The sequence below is a fragment of the Coloeus monedula genome, assembly GCF_965178545.1.
Source record: "Coloeus monedula genome assembly, chromosome: 8".
Lineage (NCBI taxonomy): Eukaryota > Metazoa > Chordata > Aves > Passeriformes > Corvidae > Coloeus > Coloeus monedula.
The window spans coordinates 20,236,822-20,259,256 of NC_138788.1; the positions used below are offsets into that span (position 1 = coordinate 20,236,822).

General features: G+C 42.9%; 1 protein-coding gene across 1 annotated transcript in view; it reads right to left on the reverse strand.

Annotated features, from left to right (window-relative positions):
- Positions 1-6,781: 6,781 nt before the first annotated feature.
- Positions 6,782-22,435, reverse strand: part of ANTXRL (ANTXR like) — a 59,680-nt gene continuing 44,026 nt past the window's right edge. The window contains exons 16-17 of the mRNA XM_082285821.1: positions 21,865-21,945; positions 6,782-7,172 (exon numbers count right to left, since the gene is read on the reverse strand). Of these exons, the coding sequence (XP_082141947.1) occupies positions 6,942-7,172; positions 21,865-21,945 (312 nt within the window). The 3' untranslated portion in view covers positions 6,782-6,941. The remainder of the gene's footprint in view (positions 7,173-21,864; positions 21,946-22,435) is intronic.

Sequence of the window (22,435 nt, forward strand, 5' to 3'; positions counted from 1 at the left end):
CCTATTTCTACCACGAAGAAACAGAGTCTGTGCTCCAGAATCATGGTCCAGAGGCTCAGCAAGATGCAGGACACCAGCATGGATGAAGGGCAATGCAGCTGCTCCATGGCAGTGATAGGCTGGTGTGAGGAGAGCTCATTTCGGTGAGCGAACTCTGTGGCTGAGACACAGATCAGCTTATCTAAGGACCTCCAGTGAAGTATTTATCCATACAATAATGCATCTCTGAAAGCCTAACAGGAAATATTTCCCAATCTATGTCACATACAAAACCTTTCAGAAGGAAACCTTTCTTCTAGGGAACTTTTTCATCTCATGCATAATCCCACAGTTTGAGCTGCAGTCAGAAATCAGAGTGATACGTTGCTAGGAAACTCCAGTGCAACCCCCCGTGCAGTGAAAAGGTAGGTCCTCTGATGTGCAGGAAAAGGGGAAATTTGTTGCAGAAACAGATGAAACTTGAGATGAGTCCTATCCCAAAGGGCAAAGCATATTCACAGAGTAAAGATCAGACATCTTCCAGCATGGGCACCATGCTCTGCCTGTGGTTTCTGAAGGAATGGGAGGAGAGGGGAAAAGAGCATTTTTTCAGTTCCTGGCTCAGGTTGCTGAAACCAATAAAATTCTTGTTGCTGACTTCCATGCAGCCAAATAGGGTAGGTTGGTGTATGTGAACATGTAAATGCCACTCCTGAGACTGTGAAGTACCTTTGATGAAAGATTCTAAATCAGCACTAGAGGCTATTTATAGACAAGTCCATAACCAAAGACCTGGATCTGCACATTCCCAGTCCCTGGGAAAGTTCAGGTCAAATCTGAATTTTGTTGTCTCAGGCATGCATAAGCCTAACCAGCCACAGCTGCAGCCAAAGTAGGGTTTTTGTTAATGCAGAATAAAAACACCCAGAGCCTTGGCTGCAGGACCACTTTTGTTTATCTGATCTCTTCTGAGAGCCCAAGCCTGCTTTTTGAGTAAGAAGCAGATGGAAGAACAAAAAAGAGCGAAGGCCACAAAACCATACTGGGTGACTATTGTCTTGCCAGCTTGGGGTGCAGAGCAAGAGCAAGCCAGGCTTTTTGTCAGAGCCCCTGCCTCCATGAGGGAGTAGCACAGCTCCAGGCTGAGGATTTCAATTCCCATTAGCAGCACAGCCAGTTGGAGCTGCCCCAAGGGAAGGGGATGCCTGGCTCAGTCACCACACAGCTCCCATCTGCTTTGCTGCGATGAATTCATGTGGCTACCAGACCCCCAAAATTCACTGCCCACCGTTTTTTGCAGATGAGGCTCACATGTGCTCAGGGGACTGTGTGTGCAAAGACCAGCCTCCTTTCCCCTCACACACAGGGCTGTGGCTGCCATGCTGAGCACACTGAGTGCAGAGCACAGCTCAGCAGCTTTGCAGCAGCCTTGATTACCCATAATTGCAGCTTGCTTGGGTTGGAGATTTTTGTGGCCTTCCCCTGTTGACCTTCTTGCCTATCTTATGTCCCCCAGCCCTCCTGCCCTCCACCCCCAATCCTCAGTGGGGCTGGAACAGATACAGAGGAAACATTAGAAGTAGGGAGGGACTGAAAATCTGTAGTTTTGTCTGAAGCCTGGTGACTCCAGTGCTTTCAGAGGTGTAGGATTTCCCATGTAATTTCTCTTCGTTAAAGTCTTGAGCTCTGGCATTTTATCTCACATGGATTTTACTTTGTGTCTACATGTTCTATGACTTCAAGAAAGCAGCAATTAGTTCAGGCTCTGCCCCATGTGTTAATAAATACCTGAGCCCTGACTCCAGCTCAATTTACTCAGCATTTCTACACAGTTTCAAAAAACAATGGCTTACCTTTGAATTAGGCAAAGATCAAAATTCTCAGCCTAGAAACATGAAACTGAGGCACAGAACATACCCTTGTCTCTAATTAAATTAGCAGCAAGTCGAGAGTGGTAATTCTGACAGTCCAACTCCACATTTTTCTCCTGACCATTACACGGCTGAGCTGATTAGAAAGAAGATACCCATTTTAAGATCCCCTCTTAAAATGACCCTGCAATGAAATTCTTTGTAGTGTTTAACCAGTAAGCACTTTTATTGTTGATTCTGAAGCCATTAAGACTACATTATGTTGGATTATAAGATTTTGTCTACATCTCCCACATTTGCATGCAGGCATTACATTTGCAAGGTTTTCTCAGAAAAACAGAGCACGCCCTAAAACGCAGAAAGTTACGTGATTATAACACGGAAGCAGCATGTCAGTTACAGAAATTTGTACCACATGTACCAGTAACAAACCCACACCCCCATGTAAAGCTTCTTTATCCCTCAAAAATCTTACCACCTCCTCTGTCCCTCATCTCCATGCCCCAGCTATGTATCAGCCCACACCCCCACTGTTTCCGAAAAACCCACATCTTTCTAAACAAACAAAAAAATTAAAAATTGAGTACAGTACATTTTTCCCCATAAAACCTGAAACATTTCCTAAAACATTTCTCCCTCACTACCCTTCTCCTCATCCCCCAAATGAAAATTCTATTGTAATCTACACATTTGTTCAAGCACTGTTATACGTTAGGAATCTCTACTGCATTATTCAAAAGTATACCAGTAACAAACTTTTACAAAAACTAGGATGACCCAAAAATTCCCCTTACCCCAAAACTACAGAGAACTGAAAATGCTATACTGCATTATCACACTTGCATGCATGTATCCTGAGCCACCTCTATTTATTCACCTTGAGCCCCTTTTAATAAATAACTGTCCAGCAGTAACATCCAGAAGTGTGCTGTCTCCTCCAAATTAAACTCTATATTTACAGAAGTAGGGCTGTTTTCTCAGTGAAATGTTTCTTTAAAAAAAACCCAAACAAACCACAACAAAACAAAGTAACAACAATAAAACCAGCGACGATTAAAGAGAGAAAGTATGTTACTGATCATGTTGTCTGAAGACCAACAGGAGTAAAAAGCATTAGGAGCACCAGGTGCACATGCATTTGAACTGGTACAGTTCAGGAAATAATGTCATTCATTGTTATGCTTGCTCTTTCACATGAGAAGCTGATTCTTTTCCTTTTTTTTTTTTCCTTTTTCTATTTAGGACCGTTTGCTCTGCAGGCTACTCCCGCAGATGGCAACACATGCACTGAGGTTGAAATATGGCCGTAAATATGCTTTGGTCAATGTGGTTCTGAATCAGGTTTAAACACATAGAGTTTCCCTCCCTGCTGCTTTGCACCTTGTGTCATTTCACATCTGTACTAAGTGTGAGCCCAAGGGCCCATGAATCCACATTTTCCTCTAGGATTTGGGGAAGCATTAGATATTCACTTTTTGCAAGTGTCAAATAATGCTACATACTGGAAAATACATGGGAACCATCCCACATGAGAACATTTGTTAGCAGTGTAACTACTGTAATCACAATTGACATATACAAGAGTGCCAAAAAACCCATTGAAACATCAAGCCAGCTAGAGGGATCTTGTCCCTTCATTTATTTTGAAACAGTTCTCAGCTGATGGACACCAATATTAGTGCCTTGATTTCAGCTGGCCTATTTTGATTTATTCCAGGTAAGGATCAAGCTCAACAGATGATAAAATAGCAACCAGTTTCTCCTACTGTGCCGTTACAGTGCCTGAGATCACTGCAAACAGGTACATTTCTATACAACCAAAGGCCTTTCTGTAGCCAGTGCAGCACATTCACTGCTCCCACCGTTGCAAAGGCAATTCAGTTTAAGGCAAAAAAGTTCACCTTCTCTTCCTGCTTTACTGGCAAACTAAACCTGTAGTGCCCCTGTCACGGAGGCTGCAGCCAAAACGTGAGTTACACACCAAATGCTTAATTTTTTTTACAGTGAGAATGCAGGAAATTCCATTTATGGCAAATCTAATTCTCAAATCCATGGTGGTTCCTGCTTTATCATACATGAATCTTCACCTGGGATTTGGCAAAACCTAAACTGTTCCTATTTCTGCTGCACTTGCAAGTTCTGCAGAATTGTTAGTATGTGTTATCTCTGCAAGACTGTCTATTCCAGCAAAGAAGAATATTCTCCTCAACTGCAAACAACAGGAATGTTGGATGTGTGACTGTGAGAAGCCCTCCCTAAGCCAACACCTCCATTGGCACTGGCAGTGATTCAGATTCTACCAACATTAACATCACGGTAAATAGTCAACCCTACTCACCCTCCCAAGATCTGTACAGGTGCAAGACAAGACAAAATCTGGCTCCCAGGCTTTTTCATTAGCTAAAGTTAACTCTTGACCCACCAAGTCACTTCTTCAATCTCACTGCTGCCTGCTGATAAGAGACTTGGCATCTACAGAGCAGTGGTCTTCCCCAGTCGCACAAGCAGCTAAAGCTTTAATGCCCTGTTTTGTCCCAGTGTGGGAATTGGTTTTATTGCCCTCTGCTATTTCAATTTCTAGTTAGCATTTGCTGGCTAATTGTTCTTATACAACCAACGTGAGAAGCTGTTAGATTCACTGTACACACACATTACAAATGGTCTTAGACCCAGCAAGGTTATTCCAGGGTTTCCATATTACCAACATAATGTCCATCTGTGATCTCTGCCTGTGAAGCACCTTCCCCCACCCTTCCCCCTGCCCTCTCACTGCAGTCATCCAGATCCTTTCACTGGGGTCAAAAGCAGAGTTTCACCAGAACTGTAGCGGAAAATTGGACTTGTTTTACTTTCACCTTTCAATTGAAAGAAACAGAGATAAGTGATGACTGTGTGTCACACTGGCTGCAAAAGGCCTTTCCATTCATAGGAATGCAACTCTCAAGCAATTTTTGTAAAGCAAGAGAAACGAAACAAAACCCTACACAGTTCCCACACACAAACACAGGCGCGCACACACACATACGCACACTCTTCTTTCCCTTCCAAGCAGAAATTCATTCTTAGCAACCAAATTATGCAGACCCTATTCAAGTGTCTAAAAAGAATGAGGATAGGGTTGAGTGCATCCCAATTCTCCTTTCTGATCACAATGAAGTCACAGGTCAGCAAAGTACTTGGGCATAAGGAAGTTTCTCTTGACCTGCAGGACATTTTAACCCATGCAGAAGTGCTTTGCTGGCTCAGGCCTAAATTAGGAACAGCTCCAAGGCCAGCTGGCACTCACGACCGTGATTCCACTACCTGCACCAATATACATGAGGTAAGAGCTAAGCTCAAGAGAGCAGAGCAGTGCAAGAGGAGAAAGAGGCTCTGTGGTTCTTCTGAGTTATGTTTGACAGCCTCAGCTGCATACACACGGCATGTCACAGTGATCAGCATAAACTGATGAGAGCTTGGTGGTGTTCTGCAAGTGGGCCTTCCACTGGAAACATTAAGCTTGATTTCTGTTTGTACCAGTACTTTATATGCCTGTAACAACTGCATGAGATCATCTTAAATCTGGAGCAACTGCACAATACAGTTAATGTTTTATCTTAGACTTACGTGCCAATAACTACTGTGATGTGTTATGCACCCACACACAGATGGAGAAATAGGTATATGCTCTGTCATAATGCAACATATCATTATTTCTACAACTATCCTAAAAACACAGCCAGTGCCAAAGCAGACCAGCACAGGTTTCTTCTCCAATACAATAGGTAGTGGTGGATAAAAAGCAAGCTCAGGTGTTATTTTGATTCACTAGGGAATGCTCTGGGCACAACCCACTCAGGTATTGCTAAATGAACACTAATAATGGGCTGACCCACAATCCCGCGTCATAAATTCCCACCTCTGTATGGGCGCTCCCATCACTTTCTGATGACACCCAGAATTGAGGTCATGGGAGAGCAGCCAAGCATATAAAACAGGGATAAAAGCTCTTACTCATTCTTCACACCATGCCTCTCAGCCACAGGTAGACTGCAGGGTTACATATTAGTGGGATCTGTACTGTCTAAAGAAAGAGCTGCTCAAAGAGGAATTTATGTTTGAATCACAAAAGGATCGAATTCTTCCTGGCAGTAAGATCAAAAGGAAATTTATCCAATCAAATAGCAACAGAATCAGTCCCTCAATGCTGCTGATATAAACAACACATGCTGTTTGCTTACTACAGTGTCTATGCTCAAATTCTGTGTATGTTTGCTTCATTTTGGACTATGCTTTCTGTAAATGAAAACTAAACACCTAGCTAAAATCTTTTTCTCAAAATTCCTCTGAACTTTGGACAAATCTGAACCCAAGTCTTGTACAAAGTCTGAATTTCTAGATAAGAGTATCTCGCCTTCAGTGGTTATCCTATGCAACCAAGTCTAAACATATGCAGAGATGGCAGGCTCAAAACTGATTTTTCCAGGTAAAAAAAATATATCCCTCTTCTATGATAGATCATTGAGCTAGATTATTGGCACGTAGTCTCATGTTAGCACATTATTGTTATAGGCTTCTCAAAACTTCCATGGAAATTCCACCTGCAGAACAAAAGGCAGAAAGTTATCTTTGCAATTGTTGATCCATATTAACATCTGGATGCAGTACTGTTGGGGAAAAGAAAGCAAATTCCTCGATGAACTATGTTGAACCAACTTGCAGGTGGCAGCTATCAAAGCCACTGATGCATGAGTACCGGCTAAAGTTATTAGTGAATGATCTGACATACCAAGTCAGACAATGTCATATCTAAATAGATCTTCAAATGTATACACACAAAAGCTGCTACTGTATCTAGATGATCATTTTGGTTTGTTTCTATACCCCAAAACTCTGAATCTATCCACTGAATGTTTACTCAGCATGTGTGGTATAAATATATTCATACACTAAAATTGACACTTGGCAATTTTTTTTTCTTTTTTCCTTTTTTTTTTTTTTCTTTTTGCTGACCAGCAACAAATTCTGATATCTTTAACTGTAAACCAATACTCAATAAATATGCTGTGTTCAGCAAAGAGACATGTTTTGTCAATCAGGTCTTGCTGCACTCTAAGCCATGGGTTGCGGGGGCGGGCGCGAAGGAGGAGGTCCAGGAGGGGCTCGGGATGGAGGCGGTCCAGGAGGTGGCTGCCTGGAAGGGGGTTGCAGAGATACAGGAGAGGAAGGATTCCTTGGAGCATTGTTGAGGGGAGCATTGTCACGCCATGGCAGCTTCGGTGGTGGGCTGTGAGGGGCAGAGGTTCCATCCGATTTCACACGAGTGAAGTTTATGCATCTTCCCTAGAGGTGAAGAAGAAGTCATTATTAAAAAGCAGATATTTTGACTCATCAGCAGCTAGTCAAAGGGAATATAAACAGAGGGGCCAGGCTACATTTCATCAGTATCCTTCACTGGGTCCTAGACATGACATTCAAACCATGCTGTAATAAAGCTCATACTTCCCTTGATTTTCAGAGCTCCTGCATATAGAGAATAGCTTAGGACTGGCTTAAACCAAAAGGGACCACATTGGGACTGTGATCACATGCGCTCTTTGCTCTGCTACTAGAGCTATGCAGAACATGCCTAAAGCAACAGCTCCACCCATGTCATGCTTGCCTTGGTGGGATCCTCGACTGACAAAACTGTGCTTGAAAAAAACTCTTACAGGATTATACCAGAGCAGCAACATTAACAGAGACACAATCCGTAGCTCTCATTTTCACTGTGATCCTAGCCTGGCTAATGTCTGTGCTTTGAACATTACACTGGGATAGTATGTGTGTCTTCTGTGCTCCAGTATAGATGTGGCTTCCCTCAGGAACACCAACATAGTGTGGGACTTGCACACAGGGCTCTCCAGTGAGTTTTTCGGGATGGATGTGGGATGCAGGCAGGCAGGATCTGATGGGAGCACTGTGGGTGGAGATTTTAAAACAGGAGTAGATTGGATTTGAAAAAAGCAAGCACTGGGGGTGTCCTAGTCCACTAGGGGCTAATATGTCAGGGCTTCCTTTAGCCAAAATAAAGCTTTGCACAGGTTCCCACTAACCAAGTTCCAGACAGGAAGAGGTAGAGAGACAGACCCCAAAGACCACCTAGCCTTTCCTGGGGCAAGCAGCCAGGGTAATGAAAAAGCTACTACATGGTAACCTCGGTGGGACACCTCAGATAGGCTGCATGCTGGGATCAACAAACCAAATTCAGCTCAAGGTTATGACAACAGCCCCCAAGCAAATTCAGGAGAAGGATTCCAAATATAGATACTTATCTCAAAGCTAAGCAGCTGTAGATCATGATCCTCCCCAGCTACCAAAGGCTGTTGCAGCAGGAATACAAAAACCCACACCAGTCACAGATTGCTCTTGGCTCAACGCTGCCTGGCATAAGAAAACTCTGAAGGTGTTCAGAGAATGGGCTGAGTTTCTGTGGCAAACTCACAAATCTCAATTTCCTCGGGAAACCAAGCAAAAGCCATCACAGCAGAACCACAACTGTTTTGTTGAGTGACTTCCAATGCCTGCACCTTTGTTCATGAAAACTATTTCTTTAAAAAAAGGGGCATCACTTAAGTCTACAGCTTCTCTGAAGAAAGGGAAGCAGCATTTCAAAAGAAGCTTGTGTAAGCTCCAGAGCTCAGAAAATGATTCTACAAATGTGCTAACACCCAAAGGATACCACCCTACCACTTACTTGGACTGAATGGCTCTGGGCTTCCAGAGCTCAGCTGCAGGCATGAGTTGTTGGGCTTGCTGTTGCCTACACAAGATACTCAGTAGTTCTCTGTCTCAGTTTTCAGCATCACCTCTACACTTAAACAACTGCGTCAATGAGTAGGATAAAACTCTCTTCCTAAAAATCCAGGCTTGCTATGGCAGACTTTGATTGTGAACCAGGTTCGTGGCAATGCTATACTGGGGCCAGAGCCTTTGCATGTAGGCAAGAGGCAAAAGCCGAGGTCTTGGTTACTTCTGCAAAAAAGATAAACCATTGGATCAAAAAACCCAAGTCAATGCTTTGCTCTACTCCATCACAGAACTCAAGTCCTCATCAGCATCACAGTAAGCAGCCATCCTTGCCAGGTACTTGTCTTCTGCTGTGCTCCACTGTATTCAAAGCACACTTGGACATTTGGCAGTATTTACTGACATGCAATGAATGTTACAGGTATATTTAACAGCTGCACATCAACTTAGTTTAAGAAAACTCAGCTTTGATATTTATAAAATTATGGATTTCGAGTAGCTAAATAATCACTCAGGATGAAAGAAAAAAAAGGAAAAAAAGGTCAGAGGTGCTCAGATAATACGAACCATATGGGGAGGGAAAAATTTAGGACAGAACAATCTCCCTCACGGTAAATGCAAAGCTGCAAGCCCAACACTGGTGTTTTTGCCTACAAGCCTTTCCCGCCTCTCTGTTGTGTCTCTCTCACAAACATCAATTCCAAATATATTCATAGTCTATAATCAAAGGGGATCCCATAAATCTGTTTGCATTACTTTCACTTCAGTTAAAGTGATAGGCGACGTCAAACTGCTGCCAGTTTCTGCCACACTCACTGATTTGTCAGACAGATGGGTAATTTAAAGGCCATGCGCTGCATTGTGTCATGAAAAATACGGTTGAGTGTGGAGAGTCTGACAGACAGAGGCTTGGATGATCGATGTATGTATTGTGACACTTCCTCACAAAAGATTATCAGTGTTAGCCTACAATCTCATATATCAAAGACTTCTGGTGAATACTGGAGCAAATCCTCCTGAGCACTTCAAGCAGCCATTGATAAAATGAGGCCGAACTCTAAGCCAGTGTCAGGATTAACAGCTGAAAAGGGAAAGGGAAAAACAAATGACAATAAATCATAAGTGATAGTTTGGACTTATCAAGTGTGTTTTGTCAAAGGATTTCTAGGTTGAAGAATTAAGCCTTCCACACATCAGTTTCCTAATAAGAGTGACACTGTTACTCTGCCTAACATGCATATCCCTCTGGGGTTAGTTTATAAAAAAATCCAAGAAGTTTCTCAAATAAACATGCTAACCACAGGATTTTAAATATTCTCTGCTTGAAAGAATTAAGTAATTTCCTCTCCAAAGGCATAAAAAGGCTTTTAAACCCTGGGAACACGGACAGAAATTAGGTATCCTGCACACTTATCTCTGCTCTTCCTGCACAGAGGATTAACAAGGACTAGGAAGCCACCACCACCACTTTAGTAGTGGGAATAATATATATTTTTCCAGAAGCATGGAACACACTAAGTGTCTCAGGGAAGGCGTCAGAGGCGCAAGGTGCAGCAATACCAGGATGATCTCAGGCACAACAGCTGTCGGGAGCTGCTTTATTGTTTTCTAGGAGGCAGATGATCTGTGTGAATCCAGTTCTGCCTGGTCTGGGCCCCGCTCCCCAAGCGGCCGCGCTCAGATGCTGCGACCCACACCGCGTACTGTCATTCAGGCACCAACCGAAGGTCAGCAGTGTGCCATATGGAGTGACGCCCTTCCTTCAGCTCACATCTGCACCGTCTTCCTAATGCACAATTATTTTGCCTCCCCATATGTCCATCCACTTGTTAGGCTCTTGTTATGCTGCTTGCCAAATTGGCTTTTCAAAAAGTACAAATACTGAAGCAGTGGGATCTGCCCTTGTCCTGACTCCAGCTTTTATCCCAGTGTAACAATCACATGTGCAATTCAGCCACTTTGTACTTGCAGGCAAAGTCTCCTCGACCACCTAGGATGTGTTTTTGTGTGTGGTTTAAGGGGGGGAGGAAGGGAGGAACCTCCTGAAAGCCACTGCATCATGTTGCTGGGCTATCTTCATCACAGTGCTCAGTACATCAGTCCCCAGCACTCATTTCCCCAAAATCTTTAGCTACTACTCAGCAAGTTTTCAACTGACAGAAATGACTGTTAAAGAATCCAGGTAATTCAAAGAGTGCCATGGGGAATCTCTTCACCCATGATACTAGGAGCACATCAGCAAAAAGAATTTTAAAAATCCAGGCCATCTGCCAGTAGCTGTCCCTTTTCTCTCTTCATTTTAATATATGCATTGGTGTTTAACAAAAATCAAATCCAGTTTTGTGTCTGTGCATGTCAGTATTTGTGTACACATAAGTATGCCAGTTTCTTATTTTTAGCTACATTAGTTGACCTAATAAAAGACATCCTTCCTGTAATAAATTTTGCTTGATTTTCCATTCGCTCTTTGTTTGGCTTACAGAGTCCCAGTGCTGCAATTTGGATTTGCAGAGGTGGGTATCTGACTGAAAAAGAGTTAGTTTACTGAATTTTCTTGTCTTTGACCTTGTAAGAATATGATACTTGCATTTTAAAATGGATTAAAATAAAATAAGTCCTTTAAAATCTAAGCATGGCCATTCAAAACTCTAGACCACCAAATTAAAAACAAAGTTCCTCCTAGTAAGGAAGTATTAAATTATTATTTATTATTTTTACATAAAAGTGTTATTTAGGATGCTGAAATCCAAAATGAACATAATTTCCTTGGGCTCTCTCTCCAATTTTGTTTATGTATGTCACTGGGATGAGTCACCTGGGTCACCAGCATGCAGTTTCACTTCCTAAATATCGATCAATAGCTCAGCATAAAAATGTGAATCTCAAAAGAACAGATTCAGGCTTTTATGCTACTTACAAAACTGCAAGTGGGGGCATATACAAAAAGTTATAATCACTTTAGCTAAGTGAAGGCTTTGATCCACACACCCAGAAAACAATGGGATGTACACCTTTAAGATACGTGACTTCTGGAAAAATTGAATCTTGGCAAAATTAGGGATTACCCTGTCCTCTAACAAAGAACAAGAGCGTTCTAGCAGAGACACCTACAGAGAGTATCCCAAACCAGCCAGTATGGGAAACTCATTTAGCAAATTTATTTATCAGAGGTAGCTTATGGATACAACACTTGTATAGTGAAAGAGATGAAGCAAGGTGGTACAGAGCTCCCAATAGCTGAGTTTCCCTGGGCGAGTGTCAGGATTAGCAGCTGGCTCCTCAGGAGCCAGGATCTATGTGCAACAGCCTTTGCCAAAAGCTTCCTCACACTGCACTGCTTCACGCTGACTGTGCGCTCAACATGTCACGGCTCATTAAAACCTTCACGGATTTCCTGGGAATTGCACTGATTACCCTGCAGCATACAGGCTAGAAATTAGTGAGCTGCTGAAACAGTTTGTCATGTAAAACCCAAGGCTGCCTGGTTTCCAGGCACATACAAGTTACTTTTACCAACTCCTGTTCTTACATCTGTGACTCAGATGTCATTTTTATGTTGAAAAATAAAGTATTGGAAGTGTCAGAGATTCCCATATCACCAGTTTGGTGACTGATCATACTTTCAGGTCAATAAATATGTAATTCATAATTATTTTCTAATTATATTATTTAATGATTAAATTACAAGTATAAAAATATTTATATGATGGTTATTTAATTAATCATTAACAATTATTTTATGAAATTGTAATTAATTTTTATATTGAACCATTTTAAGTTATTAGGACTCAAATCAAAACATTAAATATCATCAGGTTAAAATATTTATTTGCATGATAACCTGACTCTCATACATATCTTCCAGTTTAATAAGTCCTCTCTTGTACAAAACAATTTTCTGGGAATCTATTTGGCAGCTCAGCACTGATGCTTATAATGATGGCAACCCAAAACTATGAAGAGATAAGAGAAAATAGGGTCGACTGAAGAGAGGAGGGTTTTAAAAGTAAGATCCAGTAAAGTGGCAGTGTCCAACTATGAGAATGTAATTATTTCCTTTTCTGTTGCTTTTAAAAAGGAAAATAAGTTCAGCCCATTCTTTTCCCAGTGTATTATCTGGCCTCTTTATAAGCAAACTCCTATCACTTTTGCTCCCTCCCTTCTATGACGGAGTTATTGGAGGGGAAAGAAATCACTGCACTATGGGTTGTGAATCACTCATCGTAACAGTGAGGACCCTGTAATGCCCTTAGGTACATTACGTAAACTCCAATAGAAAATTACAAAATGATTAATGCAAATGCCCAAGGATGAACCTAGCACTAGCAGAAAACTGTTTACAGCACAGCATGAGCAAGGCGGTGCTACCAAGAGGTGTAACCTACTGGGCTCACTCAACATGCTGCTCGTTGCAAAAGAAATTAGGCTGAGCTTTAAGATGTGGGAGGTAACCCAACTTTAAACAGGATGCACGTCCTGACACAGGAAGGGGCAGAGATAGAAGCAGCTGAGGCACATGTGAATCCTTCACAAAGTCCACAAAAGCCCTCTTATAAGTAAATCTACGCTTTTCTCTTTTTAGCAACCAAACTAAACCATCCACAAACCCTGGCTCGTTGGTACAGCACCATGGAGACAGCACAGGAAGTTAATGCCTGCCTCATGAACTCTGACTCCCAAGTCTCAAACAAGGAGATCCTGCACATGGACGGGAGCTGAGCACATGGTGACAGTGACACACAGCTAAACAATGTCTTGGGCTGATGACACACTCAGGATAAAACCTATTGTCTTGGCTGAGGCATGGCTGACATTGCTGCCAGAAAAGCTTAGGCAAGATGCCTGAGCCCCTCACAGAGGCAAAGTGGGACCAGCCTTGTTTTGTAAATAAGCTGGGAGAAGAAATCCTTCAGAAGTCCAGTATGCCCTCAGATATCCTGGCTATGGGGGCCAAATAGCAGAGAAAATAGGATTTATGGGGTGGGGAAGGGATGAGAGAGCATAGGAGCACTTCTTTTGACACTAAATGTGTGATAATCCCATCCAGGGATCCCCCAGGGACCAAGAGAGGTAGGTTGCCAGGGCAAACTCACAAACAGACCCATGGCATGCACTGCACATAACAGCAGCAATAAAAGCCATCTGTCGGTTCACTTGCTGGCCAAAGGAAAAGTCAACAGCAACCAAAAGTCTTCATTTTTCAGGTAAAACAAGTATGTCAAAATAAATTTAATTCAGGCTTGAAACATGTGTTGTTGATTTCAAACCATCTTTGAGTTTCAGACAGAAAAGGTGTTTCAAAACAAAAATGGAAAACATTGAGACTTTCAAGGGTATATTTTCAACTTCAGCTAATTCTACTAACATGAAAAAAACATTTACAGACCATCTAGAGGAACAATTTTTAATCAAAATAAAGACAGTAACAGGGAAAATGGTGTTCAATTCTACTGGGCAATTAAAGCAGGAACTGTTTTTTGCAATAAGATTAATAGCAGCAGTATCCCAGGCTACTGTAGTTTCTTTTATCAGAATACTGAGATGAATACAATCAAGTACTGATAGTTTCCCCAGACACACATCTGCTGACACTATACCCCAGTTCACAGTCCCAGCTGTGCACAGTGCCACTTAAAACAAGGGGTGGGTCTTCTGGGAGCACTCTGCTCAGTTAGGTTGAAGACCAGTGCAGGAATACACTGAAGAGAAGGGGGTTACTTCCAATTTACCACTGGAGAAAGTAGACAATAATGAGGAATCTGAGGGAGGAGTAGCTCAGCCAGGGAAATCACACTTTTAAACTAGGACCAGTGCTCTTCAGCAAAATAAACTTTGTGCTGAACACATCCCCACTGTCCAGCTCTCTCATGCCACTTTTTCAGCTTAGGCGCACAAGGAAAGAGACATGGAGAACCCACCCAGTATTGAAGACAGGGCTATTCAAATAATATGCATCACACTCCAATTCAGCAGGGAACTGCACGCTGCTTCCAGCCCTGCCTCAGCAAGGAAGTGCAGCAATGGGCTACAGACACCTCCTGAAAGAATGGCCAGAGTCACAAGATATCTTGCAGGAATGCACAAAACATCACATGTCTTGGACCCTGTTGAGGCTGTGGCTGAAGTAATGCACAGTGCAGGTCCATAACAAAGCCTGTTGATTCTGAGCCCTAAAAAAGCTGAAGTGACAAAGGAAGCAGAACAGAGTAACACTGGGCATAATCAAAGTTAAGGTCAATCAGGTACACTTTATATTCAGTACCAATCTCAAAGTGCCATCATGCCAGACCAAATCCCACCCAAACCTCAGAAAAATATCTTAACCTAAACCTGCACTCACAACATGTGATTTGCTGCCTTCTGACAGCTTTTATGGATGAGGGTCCCAGAGTGGAGGAAGCAAGGAGAGCCACTGTCAGGTCATGTCATCTACTCAAGGTTATGCAGGGGGGAAAAAAAATGGTATTTACAAGTTCAGGACTCGTGACTCACATCCCTTGTTTTAACCACAGCACCACACATTTCCACACTTGAATGCTGACCAGACTAGAATGCGGTTCAAGGAAAAAAAACAACAGTGGTTGGTTTGCAAAAGATTTTCCTCTTTACTTTCGTGTTTTCAGGGAAGAGGACATTGCATTTGTCCATCTCCTAGAATGGGGAGGGCTTTGGAGCATAGCAACAAAAGCAACAAACATCTGCTGGGCGCAACAGCCTCAGCCTTGAGGTATTGGTGGCTTGCTGGGAGCAGCAAACTATGCCACAAAGGATCATAACTGGTCTTGCTCAAACTGCAATTAAGTGTCATCATGCTTTCCTGGGTGAATTATTTGATGGTCTCTCAGGAGCAAGCTGGGATTATTGTGTGCACAGGGGAATAGCACAATGTTATTCACCTGACTAGGGTACAGAATAATGATAGAGACTCAGATTTTTGGTGGAAATGGTTATTATTTTTCGTTGCCTCAGCCAAAAATAAAAGATCCTGGCCCAGCACACAGACAGGCTGCCTCTTTGTGTAGAGCCTAGAAACAGATACAATTATCCCCAATGCTTCTCTGGGTAACTGGCCCTTAAATGGCTCTACTGCTACCTAGAGCAAGTAGACGGTAAATCCACAGTTCTCAGCTTCCCCTGTGCTTATCTCACAAGGATTTTCTTCTCCTGGGATGGGACTCACACAGTTCATTATCAGTGCTGGCCTGTTGATAAAGCACAGAAAACCTCTCCTCCCCCAAAAGCTCCTATGTTAAATTGAATAGCAGATTGCCTTGGGACACAACTACCTTATTCTGTCTAAGAATGAACACACCAGAAAAGCAACTCAAGGACCAAAGTCCTAACATGGAACTCTCTCTGTCCCATTTCAGGTATGCTAGCGACCTAACGCTGTGCAAATGACTCCCTGCCATGCTTCCCCTATGCAGCTTGACCAGGCTATCAGATACCAGCTCTGCATCTTTTCCATGAGCACCCCATTGCCACCTCTCTCCTAGCAACTCTATTAATACACACCCTGGTGTCAACCTCAGCAGTCAGTGGCCTGTCCCCCAGCAATAGAAAAAATCCCAAGCACAACTCCTCTCATTTTTCAAAGGTTTGCTCAGCTCAGAGTGCCTGGCCATTAGCATTGCAAGAAAGGAGATCACCTGCTGGGGCAGGCAACGTCCTCACCTCTTTCATTTTTCAGGAGCTTGTGAAGGTGATTGGCTCCAGAAAGGTTAAGCAAAGGGAGAAAAGCCCCAGGACCAGGCAGCAGCCGCTGATGACTACAGTCTGAGGGAGCTCAGTGCTGCTTTTCCAGCACCCCCTATAGCTCTGCCCATTGTTACACAGGTGATTACAACACATCTCCAAGCAAAAGGCAGGCAAGCCTATTAAAAGCCATTACTTGGTCTTGAAGAGAAGTAATCAGAATGAGCTCCAAATAGCACCAGTACGTGGGCAGCCACCGTGGCGTGACAGGCGGGTGCTGCCATCACTGTGGGCTGCATTCAAGCTGCTGACCACCTGTAAGTAGCAGCTAGAGAGTAATTACTAGTCATTAATAATCCATAAGCTTGATGTCCCATGATTCATCTAAGGAGTCCCAAGTGCCTGGCAGAGCACTAAACCTCACAGCTGTAAGGAAGATAAATACTGTGTTCTCAGGATTATTTTGTTGTTAGGAAAACTAAGGCACATAGACGTCATGGTCAGCATTACAAGGAATCACTCAAAATTTGAGGGTAATCAGACCTCCCGAGCTTTAACAAACCCATCAGACTAAGAGCAATCACCCTGAAAGGGATGCACAGAATAAGGAACCCACATACTCCTCATTTCAAAGGCTGCTGTTTAAAATCCCAGCTGCTATGTCTTGTTCAAAGTCACACTGTAACTCAAGGGTGGGAACTTGAAAGGATCCAGAAGTTCTGTCTTCTAAAATGACCATCAGTTCATAGTTTGCAACATTTTTGGCTGCACAGCAGCATATTAATCTCAGTTTTATGGAAAAGAAAAAGGCAAAAAGGCTCTCATATTTTTGTACAACAGCCTGCTTCCAGTCCCCTTCCAGGAAAGGGCTTTACATGTACAAACTGCAGGGTAGTACTACTAAGGCATTGCTTTTCTCTAAGTAAAGTCCCATAGGTATACAAGGGGATGGTGACAGCAAAATCCAGTCTACACTCTCCCTCTCTGCTGCAGCTACAAAATTTTCAGTGACAATAAGGAGAGATCATGTTTTAAGTCTTTCAAATAAATGGTCAATTCTGCCTGAGGGGAAAAATGTTGGGTTTTTAGTCAAGGCTTTTGGTAAACTGAGCCTCTAAGAATTTCCTGCATCAATCAGTATGTGCTGAGAAGCAAAATGGAACAGAATTGCTGAAAGCAGCAACTAACAGACCAAAGCACCTCCCCTTTGTCTCTGCGCGTACTGGGGCTTTCAGTGTTGACCTGCTGCCACTGGTAACAGCCCACTTTTGAACTATGAGGCCAAGGGGAGGAGCTTGAAACTTACCTTTTGCAGAGACCACTGACAACCTGCCCTACCAGCTACTGTGGTTTGTTTGTATGAAATATTTCAAGACAGCCAGACACTAGTATTTCCCAAACTCCCACTTTTACATCAGCTGCTGCAAGCTCAGAAGGACACCAACACAGTGATGGGAAAGTCTTCAAGGAAATCTGCACATCTTGAGCAACACACAGCCCCATCAGGCCGTATAGATACTCTGACATACTCCCTGAGGCCAGATGAGCAGTGTCTCCACCTCAGAACTGTCAATCCATTTCTTGGGCCAAAAGAGTGACTGCTGGTCCTCTAAGATATAATTTCTGAGGAAGAAGGGAAGAATAATAGCCTAGCTCTAAGGGCTCCATCACTGCAGCAGTAGCACAAATGCCTGTGAAGGCTTCACCTTTGTATATTCCAGCAAGGCAGAAAGCCCAGCAATCCACCACAGAGCCACTAGGCCTTTTTCATTGCTTCACTCCTCTGCTGATGCTGTCGGAGAGCTCAGCAAAACTCCATGCCACAAATAACAGCCTAGCTGCTAATGATGGGGTAGAGCTAAGTGTGTTTATCCCTTGTTGCCCCATCCTGGTGCAACACAGAAATTCCTGCTAGAGGTGACCTGAGGAAGTCAAGTGAGCAAGATCCTGTGACCCTGTACTGAGGTATTTGCCAAACTCATAAATTTCAGTGGTGGTGCTATGATATGACCTCTAATGGAAACCGAGAGGAGGAGCTGCCTGTAAGAGCCAAGCAAAACACTGTGGGCACACAAGGAGAAGGAGCACCAGAGCTTGTGCTTGGCTGGTTTTCTTTAAATAGGCAGTTCCAAAAAGCTCCTGTGATTTTCACAAGGATTAATACAGTCCTTTTAATACAGTCCTGCCTAATACTGATGAATCATCCATCCTGAGATCCTTTTCTTGATAAGTTCATGGAAGACATGAGCCAGGGCAGGGGAACTCTCAGAGCTTCAGCCAGCTCTGCAACAAGGCTGTAGCCCAGAGCATGATGCCACCAGCAGCTCAGGTCCTGCAGCATGAGAGGAACAGGGTAAGGAGGCTGGGGACCAGCCCACTGCTCCCAAAGACAGGACTGCAAGGGAGCCAGTCTGTCTCATCAAGGGGAGGGGCATGCAAACAAGAACTAAGAGAGAAAATGAGGAAGAAACCACAAAAGGACACAGGTAAGGAAAAGAGCAGGATGCGGAATGGCAACAGGACCATGATGAAGGAAGACAAATAGATGGATGGACAGCAGACCTGCTCATGCAGAGGAAAGGACAACAGAAACCCCTTGCAGCTGTCAGCCCTGTATTGCTGCACACAGGCTTCAGCCCATATTTCTACTGCAAGGTTCTCACAAACACTCTGGAATGGGCCTCCCCACATGAAGAGTCAAAAATATACAAACAGTGACTTTTTTTAACTTCACTTCATGATGGGAATGGGTAAGAAGTCATGATTTAGAAATCTGGGATAGCAATGCTGCCTTTGCTGTATGGTTTGCAGATCCAAAGAAGAGGCCTGCGTTGTGGGGGAAGATGCTGAACAGCTGTCAAAAAGTGTAACAGGCTTTTGCTTCTCTGTGACAAAGCCAGATATATTGGTGAATATACCAAAACCAACAAAACTATCAGAAGGTTTTTCTACAAGTATTCTTCAGGTTTCTGAGGGAGAGAAAAGCTCCCAAATCACTGTATTAATTTTCAAATGATGAAAAAGTTACACTTTTCAAAAGAGTTTCTAAAGATCATTTTAATGTAAAAAAAAAAAATCTATATATATTTTAAAAATCCATTTTCATCTTCCCCCTGTACCTAAATCCTTGTAAAAAATATTTTTCTCCATGTCATGTGGATGTTCTCTTCTCCCTAATGAGTATTTTCATTATGCAGAAAAAAGTGGCTTGCTATCATTTCATCCAATGGCTGCAAAAAGGAATATATGCCCAACCGAAGCAGTAAAAATGGAAAATGAAAACTTTTTTTAGAATGGAGGTAAACTTGAAACAGAAATTCAGAAAATGTAACTTCAGTGAATCTTGTTCCAGTGGGAAACAACCTATATCTCTTGTAATCCCTGGAAGTATAAAGGAAATAATTTGATTCTGGGAACTTCAAATTTAGGAATTTTCCAAGTTATGAATCCAAATGTCACTCCCAAAACAGAGCTAAATTGTGTTCCTTTTGCTTTCTAAGCTCTAAGTTTTCCTGGACAATCAAGACAGCTATGAAATCACTTTAAAATAAAACAAAAAAGGCACACTTAGACCTCACCAAGAACTCTTTCCCCTGTTCCTCCACCCCAGTCCTTCAAAACCACACAAACCAAAGCAACCTCTCACTCCAAGATCACCACACAGTCCCTGGCCTCTGGATGGCACAGTCTGGAAGAACACCATGCACCAAGGCATGTCAGGCTGAACATTCATGTCTCTCCAAGCCCAAGCTAAATCCTCTGACCGCTGCCAGCACAGCTGGACAAGGAGTGACCTTGTCCTGTCTGGGCTGAGGTGAGCAGAGCTGTGGCCTTGCTCCTGGGGCTGCCAGAGCTCCAAGCTCTCCGTGCTGCTGGTCACTCCCAGCACTGACCTGATCTCCCAGTTCTTCAGCCACAAAGATGAGTGTGCACACGTGTCTATGCTCACATTTACTTACATGCACATACAGGTGTATTTACACACATCCCCCAACAAAAACCTAACTTACAAGGAGTCAATTAGCTACTGAGGGAGTGCTACTAGAGAAGTTACCCAAAGAATAAATAATAAACTTGCTCCTCTATGTGCTAGTTTTCTCCATGAAATATAGACCTGTGATGTTGTCTTTTTTTTAACAGCAGAAAGTTGTCTAGTTATTTTCTTGTTTCACTTTCAATACTCTTCAGCCTCAGTTAATTTTGCAGGCCAGGGAACACAGACGATTCTATGATTCCACTGGATCTGGCTCAATAGGATTCTTTCCACCCTATTTCCCAGATGTACATTTGATTTTTCTTATGTTATCCCCAATACAATAATCCTTCAGCTTGCTGTTTTACATTGCCTCTTTTCAGCCCCTTTTTCTCCCCACAGCAGAGCTGGAAGGCAAGGAACTGAGGATCCCTGTTCTCAGCCAGCCCCCTGTCTCTTTCTTGACCATGCTGGCTAACAGAAGCTCTGTTGTGCTCTGCACCAATAGAAATGACCCAGCCAAGGGAGTGAAAGGCAGAGGATAGATTCATATTATACAATGTTAGTGCTATCAAAATACAGCTGGACCTAAAGAGCCTATTCAGAAGCTCTAGATCGTGCTTAAAAAGTAAATAAGGTGTCTCATGCACAGCTGCCTTAAAAATGCAGCTTAGTAAAACATTTAAGACCATTTTACAAAGTAGTATAAAAAGCAGGGTTTGTTCTCTTAGTTTCCTTATGTGCCAAAAGAAAAATGGAAGAGATTAAACTTGAAATACTGATGCAGTATGTTTGGTTAATGACTAGACAAATGGCATAACAATATTTTACCAAAAGCAAGAGGCATGCAACTTACTGCCCTAGCTGATGCAAATTAGAGCTACTTTGAAAGTCTGTCATTAGGTGTGAAAGCTACCCAGGCAAACAAGCCTGGGCGTCTGCACCAGTTCTATCCCCAAAAAAGCACTATATGGACCCTATTGCTGTAACTCTATAATACCTGAGAGCCAAGGTGATTAAATGTATGGACTCTGCCCACAGGGGAGAGAAAGATGCTGTTGTGTCTGCTTAGTCTTCATGTTACAAAGAAGCATTGCAGAAAGCAAAACCTTGATGGTGAAACAGCTCAAAGCAGCAGCACTCAATTCTTAGGGAGTTGTCCCCTCAGAATAACAAAATAGAGACAATCATAACAGTGCCAGGCTCACACGGGGAAACTTGAGAGCTCTGAACTAAGCTATTGCCAGTGACCCAGGGACAGTACACAGACATCTTTGTGGCTCTGAAAAGCACAAACTCCCTGCTTCCTCCCAGGAGGAATCGACTCCTGACCTACTTTTGGCCAATAGACTTCATCAAGGCAGGAGATACTCCCAGCCTATGTATAGGAGATGACTGAGAAATGCATCTGCACATAATTCAAGACCAACTTGTTCTCAATTAACCTTGCCATAATTTGTATTTTCATCATCTGTACCACTCATGATTTCTCAATCATTGAAATCCGTTATTAAATCCAAGAAACATTAAAAATTTTTAGCAATTAGCTTTCAAATACTAGTGCATTTGAGACCTTACCTTATCCCCTGGCTGTGGTCTCATAAGGGAGACTTGGTCATAGCCTCGTCGAACCAAAGCCCACAGTGCATCAAGTTTACCCTGCAATTAAAAAAAAAAAGACAACATATGAGTAAGAAGTGTGGTGAAAATAGCATGAGATTAAACTACAGGTGGGTTCGTATAGGTTTTCTGTATTAAGCTGTCTGCACGCACACTGGTCCTGTACCCTTGCCCTCTGTCACTGTTTATCTGGACAACCAGAAGAACCCCAGTGGGGTAACAAATGCCCAACATGCAGTGAGCCAAATACCCAATGTGCAGTGAGGATGAGAGTAATTTAATGTGAACAAATCCCTTAAGAGGCACAATTAGACAGGTGTCACTTGTTACAAAAGGCAGAACAAAAGTACAGTACAGATGGGAAGAGAACTGAAGTATGGATAAACAACTACAAGAATACCTACCTAGGCAGGCTATAAAAATTCACAGATGCTTTCCAGACAAATTCAAGCACTGTTTAATTGATATATGAGTAAGGAGGGGGGGGGGGGGGGGGGGGACTCATTCCACAAAGCACTGTTTTGGGACA